At 44.1% G+C, this 11,423-nt stretch overlaps 1 protein-coding gene across 1 annotated transcript; it reads left to right on the top strand.

Annotated features, from left to right (window-relative positions):
* The first annotated feature begins 353 nt into the window (after positions 1–353).
* On the top strand, positions 354–1,670 carry LOC145008594 (protein ANTAGONIST OF LIKE HETEROCHROMATIN PROTEIN 1-like). Its single transcript, XM_078967182.1, has one exon. The coding sequence runs from the start codon at positions 354–356 to the stop codon at positions 1,668–1,670; it is 1,317 nt and encodes a 438-aa protein (XP_078823308.1).
* Positions 1,671–11,423: the final 9,753 nt, after the last annotated feature.

Genomic DNA, 11,423 nt, shown 5'->3' on the forward strand with positions numbered 1-11,423 from the left:
GCCGCAGTGTGGTCTTTCAAAACCGCGTTTTGTGATTGATTGAGAAGAATTGGGAAGAATTGTCGGTTGTTGGTTGTTTGATTATTTATTTATTTATTTCTTTTGTTTTTTCTTTCTTATATATATACATATCAACTTCACTTTTTTCACAACACAATCTCTCCTCTCTCAAAAAAAAAGAATCACCACTCTCTCAAAAACATGGGTGGATTTAGGGGGGTCACCGGTGGCACCAGCAACCTCTAACTTTTCAGGTTGCAGTGTAAAATTTTTATTTTTTTCTACTATCGTGCAACCCCTAACTTTCCTATACACCCCCTACAGTGAAATCATGCGTCTGCCCCTGCTCAAAAATGTCATCTTTTTCATCTTCTGAAGAACTTCAGACTATTTTTGATACCGCTATTGCGTGTGTTCAAATGGTGGAACAAACATACAACGTTGTATGTAACAACGCAGCTGCAAGTTCTCAACGGAGAACACGAATATATATTTGCAGAAATCGTGAAGAAGCCAACCAACGTTTGGTGCAAGACTATTTTGCAGAAAATGTCACTTACCAAGGGTATTATTTTCGTAGGCGCTTCAGAATGCTCAAAGGTTTATTCGAACGTATAGTTGAACATGTAATGAGGGAGTGCAGTTTTTTCAAACAACGTTACGATGCTATAGGTATACCCGGTTTCACTCCCTTACAAAAATGTATGATCGCACTTCATCGGTTAGCATATGGCATTCTGCCTGATGCGATAAACGAAATTTTTAGGATGTCTGCTAGGATCGCACGTGATAGTCTCCATTTTTTCTGCAAAATTGTGATTCAGTTTTATGGTCCAAAATATTTACGTAAGCCTACACGTAATGACATCTTGCAATTGCAAGCTCATAATGCTAGTGTGCATGGGTTTCCTGGAATGCTAAGAAGCTTAGATTGTCTCCATTGGGCATGGGAAAATTGTCCTACAACATATCATGGGCAATATACTCGAGGTGATCATGGTCACTTAACGGCCATACTTGAAGCAGTTGCATCACAAGATATGTGGATTTGGCATGCTTTTTCTGTTTCTCCTGGTTCGATTAACGACATCAACGTTCTTAATCGTTCACCAATATTTAACAACCTATACGATGGATCTGCACCAGATTCTTCTTTTCAAGTACGCGGAACGCCATATAAGTATGGTTATTATCTGGTCGATGGAATCTATTCTGAGTATGCTGTGTTTGTTAAATCGTTTACAGGTCCACATGGTTCTAAACGAAAGAAATGCAAGAGAGCTCAAGAAAGAGCTAGGAATGATGTTGAGCGTGCTTTTGGAGCTCTGAAGAAACGATGGTTCATATTGAAAAAACCAGCAACTTATTTAGGCGAAAAAAAACTTCAAGAAATCATGTATACATGTCTTATATTGCATAACATGATTATTGAAGATGAAGGAAGAGTGATATGTGCGTTAGACGAGGAAGAAACCATACCAGAGACACAACCGATAGAAATTGGTGGCGAAGAGTATATAAACAAGAGAACAGAGATACGTTGTACTGAAACATTTCACAATCTTCGCAATGACTTTGTGGAACACATTTACGGGGTTCAAAACATTAACCTTAATTTGGATCCACCGGATGACCCCGAATACGAGTTTTCGGAGAACGACTTTATGTAGTTTGCTTTAATTATTTTATTTGTGTTTTTTAAGTTTCTAGGATTATTTAAATGTCATGTGTGTGTGTTTTGTGTTTTATTTTTATTTTTTTTATTTTTTTTGGTAATGCAATGTAATGTTTTTATTTTTTTTTATTTTCAAGTAATGAAAATTTATTTTTTTTATTAAAATAGAAGTTTTATTAAATTGAAATAGTTAAAAAAAAAGTTTTATTAAATTAAAATAGTTAAAAAAAAAAGAAGAAGAAGAAGTTTTATTAAATTAAAATAGTTAAAAAACACAAAAAAATAAATAAATAAAATAAATAAATGTGTGGCACCACTCCCTTGGTGTGACAAGAAACCACACTTGAGTGGTAAAAAATGACATGGCGCTTATGTGGCAAGGGAGGGAGTGCGGTTTCGATGGCACCACACTTGAGTGGTAAAAAATAACATGGCGCTTATTCGTTCTGGTCTAGGGTATACTATAAGAACTGACCGGGCAGGTGGGCAATAGTTTAAGTTATGGACAAAATATGTGAATTTAAGAATAATATAATGTGTATGTATGTAAATTTAAGAATAATATAGTATTTACGTGTGGACGTTGTTCTAAAAAAATATAACGAGTCAACATTGCTCCTCTACTATCGAATTAATGTGGTGTGAATATAGTGATGATCAATGACGAATCTTGGATTCAAACTCAAGTATGGTCATCTTAATTGATGTGGCAAATTATATCGGTGCGTATAAAGAAGGGACGAGGCATCTCTATCCTTTTTTGGGGGAGAAGAGTGTAACAACCCAAATTTTCAAATAAATTTAAACTTTTCAAAAACAACCCAATTCATTAAGTTATTACAAAAAGGTTTTCATTATTTATTATCAGAGTATTCCCAGGTCCATTTCATAAAACATAAACACGAGGAGCGGTACGATCACGCATTTGCCTTGCCACAGTCTCCTGAAGAACCTGAAAAACATTAAACCACAACTGTAAGCCCGAAAGCTTGGTGAGATACCCCCAAAATACCAACCACATATACCATACACATAACATGCTATCTCATAACGAATCACAAAACAACCATGCATATCGGTCTACTGTGAGACTGGTCCGCCACGTCGGGCCTTCAGTCCACCTGGTCTACCCTCCGAGTCCAGTCATGTCCTTCGAGTCTGCAGTGTGGTTGGTTCGCCCGCACCGGGCCTTCAACCCACCTGGTCCACTCTCTGAGTCTACAGTATGACTGGTCCGCCCGTACCCGGGCCTTCAGTCGGCCTGGTCCACTCTCCGAGCTTCGGCACGTCTGGTCCACCCTCGTGGGGCCTACAGCCTATCCGCACCGCTCGTTGGGCCTTCGGAACAACCGATCCGCCCTGGGTATCTTGGCCTACAACACAAAGCAGGACCCGCCTCAACCCATCTCTAGTCCAAACAACCATGTGCACATAAACATACAGTCATATAATAGTTCATATCCAATCAAACTGATCTAGCAGATCACATAGCATAACACACTCTAAGCAGGATACCGACCTAACCGATCACTAGCATAGCCTTACCCTACATACCAGGATACCGACCTTAACTAGGTCTCTAACGAATACCATCCTAACTACCAGGATGCAAACATATCAAAGCAATAACATAACAACAGATACCCGGATCTCAATCCGATAAAGGGTCGGCCTTGGTGCCTTAGACCCTGTTGATATAGTGAGGATAACTCACCTCGCAACTGCTGACCGAAAGGATAATATCACGCTGCTGCAGCCTACGACCCGAACTCCAACACTGTCAATACCCAAAAGACTGAATCCAATAAATACCAATAATTACCAAATTACCCCTGGAAATCAACTGGTCAACCCTTGGTCAAAGTCAAAGTCAAAGTCTACCCCTGACTAACTCTACTCGCCGAGTCAACCCGATGACTCGCCGAGTCCTCATACACAGAACCTCCTTCAATTTGCGTCCCAACTCGCCGAGTCACCCCGAGACTCGCCGAGTCCAACAATTCTAAGCCAACTCGCACATAACTCACCGAGTCATAGCACAACCAGAAGAAAGGTTAGGACCTCACGCCCAGACTCGTCGAGTCCAAGAACAAACTCGTCGAGTCCAAGGCTATCTGCAACCAACTCGCCGAGTTGTTCTTCCAACTCGCCGAGTTCGAACCTATCTTCAAGCTACTCGCCGAGTACACCCTTGTGACTCGCCGAGTACTCCTAAATCTGAATCCATACAGAGGCTTTCCAAGCCATGCAGAAGCTCTAAACCATAGATCTACTATTTAACAAGCCATCCATCACGTAAAGTGGCAAACTTTACGTGAATCCAAAGAGATCTAGGTATTTACTTTCTAGGGCTAGGGTTTGGGACAAGGTAGCTTCACCAATCACTCATCAACAGGGACTTTACCACATATAAGACCATTCTAAATCTAGATCTGAAGTAGCATCCTCAGATCTAAGCTTTTATCTCAATTTAGATGTCATATCAACCACCACACATGAACCCATGAAGAAAATAGCTTATGGAAATGGTTCCTTACCCCAAGAATGAGCCCAACCAACTGTAGATTCCTGATCTCCCCCAAGCTTCCTGATATAAGCCTCCAATCTTCAAGCTTAAAGCACCAAATATCTTTCTCCAAGCTCTAATTCACTTAATAATGGGGTCTCCTCACGGATTTAGGGCTTCTGGAACTCAAGGAATGATAAGGAGGCTGGGAAGAAGATATGATGTTCTTTATATAGGGCTCAACCCTCGAAATCAGGGTTTTCCATACACAACGCCTACTTGCCGAGTCCATCCTTGGACTCGCCGAGTTGGCCACTTAACACGCGACCTGAGTCGCGACCCTACTCGTCGAGTCCACCCATGGATTCACCGAGTTGACCTTCAATTTTACACTTTTAGCCCTTCAACTCTACTCTTGATATTTCGGGATGTTACAATTCTCCCCCACTTAAATTAGGCTTCGTCCTCGAAGCCTACAGCAACTCAACTCCAAAAATACTCCCACAACACGCCACATGGCCTTAACCGGACCAGGTCCCTCAAGGCATACCCATCGAAACTCGAACTCACTTTCTCTTTCCTTGCGGTGTCCTGACCACCGTCTCAAACCGGGCACCGACTGTACCCTCTGACAACCACACACAACAACTGAGTACCACTCATGATGCAACACGGCTCCAAATTACAACCATTACTCGACCCATATGAGCTATAAATAAATATGCACCACCCGATTCCCGATCCAAGACCAACCCTATCCATTCCTTGCTGACAGAAAGACACACTCTTCAGAGCAACTTCCATGAGTTCTCTTCTTGCAATCGCATGCACATCTTGAACTAGCTCCAGCACCCTCGGGTTAGGAAAACCCACCAAACTGACGACCCTCAAAACATCCCTCAGGATGAACCACTGCTACACAATTCCTTCACCGAAATCAAGCTGGGAATCCAAAACTCCATACCTGCATCCCTTACGAGCTTCTTGACTTTACAACCTCGGAATTTCCTCCTGCGACCTCAGCAGACATCCCCACATGATGTTATCCCATACCGCTGCCGCACACGTGCTGCTTAATGACTACAATTAGACCACTCCGATCATAACCCTGCACTACCGCTTTCACTCCCGTGAATTTTTACTCCCCTTCGGAATTACATTCCTCCCTCTTTCCTTACTAAGGAAAACCACTTGACCGCCTTGTCACCACGACAAGTGCCACAGTGCTCACCTAATGCTACACCACCCCTTCATAGCATAACCGCTATCCCATGCACCATACATACTCTGAATCCACCCATGAAGACTCTCAAGTCCATGCACTACCTTCACTGATTGCGATCAATACGGCCAAACCTTGCAATGCTAACATATCGCGACATACTCAATCCATTACCTCGCTCCGTTCTAACAACACATACAGAGTCTTCAGCATGACTGGACCGCCTTACCAGGCCTTCAGCCAAACTGGACCACTCTCATAACCTTCAGCAGACCTGGACCGCTCTCTGGGGCCTTCAGTCTAGCTGGACCGTTCACCGAGCCTTTGGCCTGACTGGTACGCCTCTTGGCCTTCAGTTTATTCGGACCGCTCAACTATCAATCAACATACCGAGTTACCTCTCCGGGAAATCCTCCCATGCATATTGTTCTAGCCCCCTAGGGGTTCCAAACTCTATCTCCATCATGCTTACTCAATCCCGGCCTGATCCCAGGCCTTTCACAATCAATATCAAGTCTGTATTCCGCCCCGCACGCCTGCTACTCACCCATACCAGCCTGCTCTCGGTTGAAAGAAATACCGCTGAAACCCAAGCAGCTAAACAACCTCTCAAGTCTATCGATCATCCGGAGAATTTCCAATTCTCCCCCACTTAGGGCACTGACTATCAACCACTGGTCGCTATCACCGACCTCCCAGAATAACCTTGCACGAAACCCAACACTTACACGCAGACTGATTCCCACTAGCACTAGCAACCTTCGCAAAAACACATTTCCACACCTCAAACCAGCACCGCATCCACTAATAATCCTCACAAAAGATAACCAGCGAAAACCCGAAACACTAACCCATAACCATACCAAACCCTCACGGAACAACGGATACCAAAACGAAAACCACCCAACGAGACTAGCAGATAAACGATACTCCACAATAATCATAAATAAACAAGACAACAAGAAAGAAACATACCCGCAGCTGCATCCGACACTGCACTAACCTCCTCCGCTGCAAGCTAAAAAGCACGACCCTAAGCCCTTGGGGGCTCCGCTCCACCCTGACCTCCACCTGTGATCCTCAACGTGGCCGGTGATGGAGCCTGCACCGGTCCTATAGCAAGCTGTGGACAGTTGACCCTCAAGTGCCCAACCTGATGACAATGATAACATATCCTCAAATCCCGAACCGGCACTGACTGCCGATAATCCCTCGCATAGTGCCCCTCCTTTCCGCACTTGCGGCATGCACCACCGGACCGACAAACTCCGGCGTGACCCCTCCCACACTTTCCATAAATGTGGCTGTCCTGATCTCCCATCCTGGAATCAACGGTCTTAGACCGTTTTATCGCCGGCTGCGACTGAACCGGAGCTTGCCTCAGCTCACGCAACTGCAACTCAATCTCTAACTCACGCCGCCTGGCGGCCTCCTGCAACTCCAACAAGGTCTCGCACCTCTGCGCGGACACAAACTGTCTGATGTCTCTCTTTAGCATACTCAGATATCGGGACATCTGAGCCTGCTCCGAAGCGAACTTAGGGCAAAACATCTCCCTCTCAGTAAACATCCTGGTGATTTCCATCACCGACTCCGAATCCTGCTTCAGCTCAAGGAACTACTGAGCCAACCTCTCCCTCTCGACCTGCGGAACATAATGAGTGTTGAACATCTCTCTGAATTGATCCCATGAAATCGTAGCCCTCTGTGCATCCGAGTATGACCCCGTGGTCAATCTCCACCAATCCTTTGCCCCGAGCCTTAACAGGTTCAGAGCACACCTCACCCTCTGATCAGCAGGGCATGAACACGTGAAAAAACACCCCTCCACATCTAATAACCATCTCATAGCAATGATCGGATCCTGAACTCCATCAAATGTGGGAGGCGTAGTATCATCGAAGTCCCGATACTGAAAACCTCTACTCGCTCCTCCCCCCTGCCGCTGCTACAGCCGATGTAGCTGCCACGCCAGCCGTCTCCGTGAGAGTCGCATAGCGCTCATCAAAATACTCCACCATGGCGGTCTTGATCGACCCAAACAGTTCCGGCAGCTCGGCCCGGAACAATGCAGCAACCTCATCGTGCAGGATCTCACGAATCCTCGCATCCAACTCGCGCATACTCATCTGACCGATAACCTCAGGCGGAACTGACCCGTCCGTAACTCCCTCTCCTGCACCCGATCCTGACCCGGATCCACTCCCAGCATGCCTCGAAATCTCCATACTGAAATAAACCACAAAACCTCAGACACTTCCCACTATCCCGGGAACCGATTCTCAACCCAACCCTAGAGGTCATGGTTTCCCTGATACGCGTATGGGTCCTGTGCTTTCAGTAGTACGGGCCCATACTACCTTCCACACCTACCCATATTTGTATGAAGTACTACCACAACACCCTAGAGAAAATACACATAACAATGCTCTATCCTCACTACTAGAGGAACACTAGAAATCTCTCACAAGGAAACCCTAGGCTAGCAGGCATCATAAATCAGGCAACACATCATGAAATCCTGAAGATCCCTAGCCTAACTCTAGCATGTTGTTCTATCAAAGCTCAATAAAACAAATATCATATATGGTATTTTGGGGTTACTTACTGGCTTCGGCTGATCGTACATCCGCATCCTCCTTTACTTATGTTGAAAACCATTTTAAATTCTCTTTTGAAAACCTTCCTCGATTTGAGACTGGAGTCACACGAGTGTTCCTCCAATTCACTCAAACCAAGGCTTTGATACCAACTTGTAACGACCCAAATTTTCAAATAAATTTAAACTTTTCAAAAACAACCCAATTCATTAAGTTATTACAAAAAGGTTTTCAATACATTTATTATCAGAGTATTCCCAGGTCCATTTCATAAAACATAAACACGAGGAGCGTTACGATCACGCATTTGCCTTGCCACAATCTCCTGAAGAACCTGAAAAACATTAAACCACAATTGTAAGCCCGAAAGCTTAGTGAGATACCCCCAAAATACCAACCACATATACCATACACATAACATGCTATCTCATAACGAATCACAAAATAACCATGCATATCGGGTCTACCGTGAGACTGGTCCGCCACGTCGGGCCTTCAGTCCACCTGGTCCACCCTCCAAGTCCAATCATGTCCTTCGAGTCTGCAGTGTGGTTGGTCCGCCGGCACCGGGCCTTCAACCCACCTGGTGCACTCTCTGAGTCTACAATATGACTGGTCCGCCCGCACCTGGGCCTTCAGTCGGCCTGGTCCACTCTCCGAGCCTCGACACGTCTGGTCTACCCTCGTGGGGCCTACAGCCTATCCGGATCGCTCGTTGGGCTTTCGGAACAACCGGTCCGCCCTGGGTATCTTGGCCTACAGCACAAAGCAGGACCCGCCTCAACCCATCTCCAGTCCAAACAACCATGTGCACATAAACATACAGTCATATAACAGTTCATATCCAATCAAACCGATCTAGCAGATCACATAGCATAACATACTCTAAGCAAAATACCGACCTAATCAGTCACTAGCATAGCCTTACCCTACATACCAGGATACCGACCTTAACTAGGTCTTTAACGAATACCATCCTAACTACCAGGATGCAAACATATCAAAGCAATAACATAACAACAGATACCCGGATCTCAATCCGATAAAGGGGCGGCCTTGGTGCCTTAGACCCTGTTGATATAGTGAGGATAACTCACCTCGCAACTGCTGACCGAAAGGATAATATCACGCTGCTGCAGCCTCCGACCCGAACTCCAACACTATCAATACCTAAAAGACTGAATCCAATAAATACCAATAATTACCAAATTACCCCTGGAAATCAACTGGTCAACCCTTGGTCAAAGTCAAAGTCAAAGTCTACCCATGACTAACTCTACTCGCCGAGTCAACCCGATGAGTCGTCGAGTCCTCATACATAGAACCTCCTTCAATTTGCGTCCCAACTCGCCGAGTCACCCCGAGACTCGCCGAGTCCAACAATTCTAAGCCAACTCGCACATAACTCACTGGGTCACAGCACAAACCAGAAGAAAGGTTAGGACCTCACGCCTAGACTCGCCGAGTCCAATAACAGACTGGCCGAGTCCAAGGCTATCTGCAACCAACTCGTCGAGTTGTTCTTCCAACTCGCCGAGTTCCAGCCTATCTTCAAGCTACTCGCCGAGTACACCCTTGTGACTCGCCGAGTACTCCTAAATCTGAATCCATACAGAGGCTTTCCAAGCCATGCAGAAGCTCTAAACCATAGATCTACTATTTAACAAGCCATCCATCACGTAAAGTGGCAAACTTTACGTGAATCCAAAGAGATCTAGGCATTTACTTTCTAGGGCTAGGGTTTGGGACAAGGTAGCTTCACCAATCACTCATCAACAGGGACCTTACCACATATAAGACCATTCCAAATCTAGATCTGAAGTAGCATCCTCATATCCAAGCTTCTATCTCAATTTAGATGTCATATCAACCACCACACATGAACCCATGAAGAAAATAGCTTAAGGAAATGGTTCCTTACCCCAAGAATGAGCCCAACCAACTGTAGATTCCTGATCTCCCCCAAGCTTCCTGATACAAGCCTCCAATCGTCAAGCTTAAAGCACCAAATATCTTTCTCCAAGCTCTAATTCACTTGATAATGGGGTCTCCTCACGGATTTATGGCTTCTGGAACTCAAGGAATGATAAGGAGGCTGGGAAGAAGATATGATGTTCTTTATATAGGGCTCAACCCTCGAAATCAGGGTTTTCCATACACAGCGCCTACTCGCTGAGTCCATCCTTGGACTCGTCGAGTTGGCCACTTAACATGCGACCTGAGTAGCGACCCTACTCGCCGAGTCCACCCATGGACTCGCCGAGTTGACCTTCAATTTTACACTTTTAGCCCTTCAACTATACTCTTGATATTTCGAGATGTTACAGAGAGAGCTTAAAGAATTGTACCATAGATTCTTAACACCTACTATTTGTAGAGCTTCTATAGCTTCGAGCCCTTTAGTTCGTTATCAAACAACTTAGAGGATACTCAAAGAGGCTAACTCATTTCCAATACTTGTTTGCCCTTGCGTTAGAGCCGACAACACAAGAAATAATGATTTATGTTCAGGAATAACCGAAGGATAAGTAGAGACGGAAGGACTTTCTAACTGAAACTGACTTACCCATAGAAGGAATGACTTAAAGGGTTCAGGTTTCAAGTCGAATACCTTTCATTGTCTTCTTGCATTCATGCCTAATCTTTTAGATTAATCTAGCATTTCATACCAGATTTCTGATATCTCTATCTTTTTTATCCGGGGTTTGCATCTATCTTTATCATATGTAATTGAATATACTGAATGCTTGTTTGTTTCAAACGTCTACTATCGAATTAATGTGGTGTGAATATAGTGATGATCAATGACGAATCTTAGATTCAAACTCAAGTATGGTCATCTTAATTGATGTGGCAAATTATATCAGTGTGCATAAAAAAGGGACGAGGCATCTTTATCCTTTTTTGGGGGAGGAGAAAGCTTAAAGAATTGTACCATAAATTCTTAAGTACTATTTGTAGAGCTTCCATAGCTTCAAGCCCTTTAGTTCGTTATCAAACAGCTTAGAGGATTGTCAAAGAGGCTAACTCATTTCCAATACTTGTTTTCCCTTGCTTTAGAGCCGACAACACAATAAATAATGATTTATGTTCAGGAATAACCGAAGGATAAGTAGAAAGGGAAGGAGTTTCTAACTGAAACTGACTTACCCATAGAAGGAACGAATTAAAGGGTTCAGGTTTCTGGTCGAATATCTATCATTGTCTTCTTGCATTCACGCCTAATCTTTTAGATTGATCTAGCATTTCATACTAGATTTCTGATATCTCTATCTTTTTTATCCGGGTTTTGCATTTATCTTTCTCATATGTAATTGAATATATTGAATGCTTGTTTGTTTCAAACGTCATCTTTGTCAAGTTTAAATTCATATTCAAGTTGTTCGGTCTTGCATCTCCACAAAGTTAACCAATCTTTTC

Source organism: Lactuca saligna, chromosome 8 (genome assembly GCF_052625555.1).
Source record: "Lactuca saligna cultivar CGN05327 chromosome 8, ASM5262555v1, whole genome shotgun sequence".
NCBI lineage: Eukaryota > Viridiplantae > Streptophyta > Magnoliopsida > Asterales > Asteraceae > Lactuca > Lactuca saligna.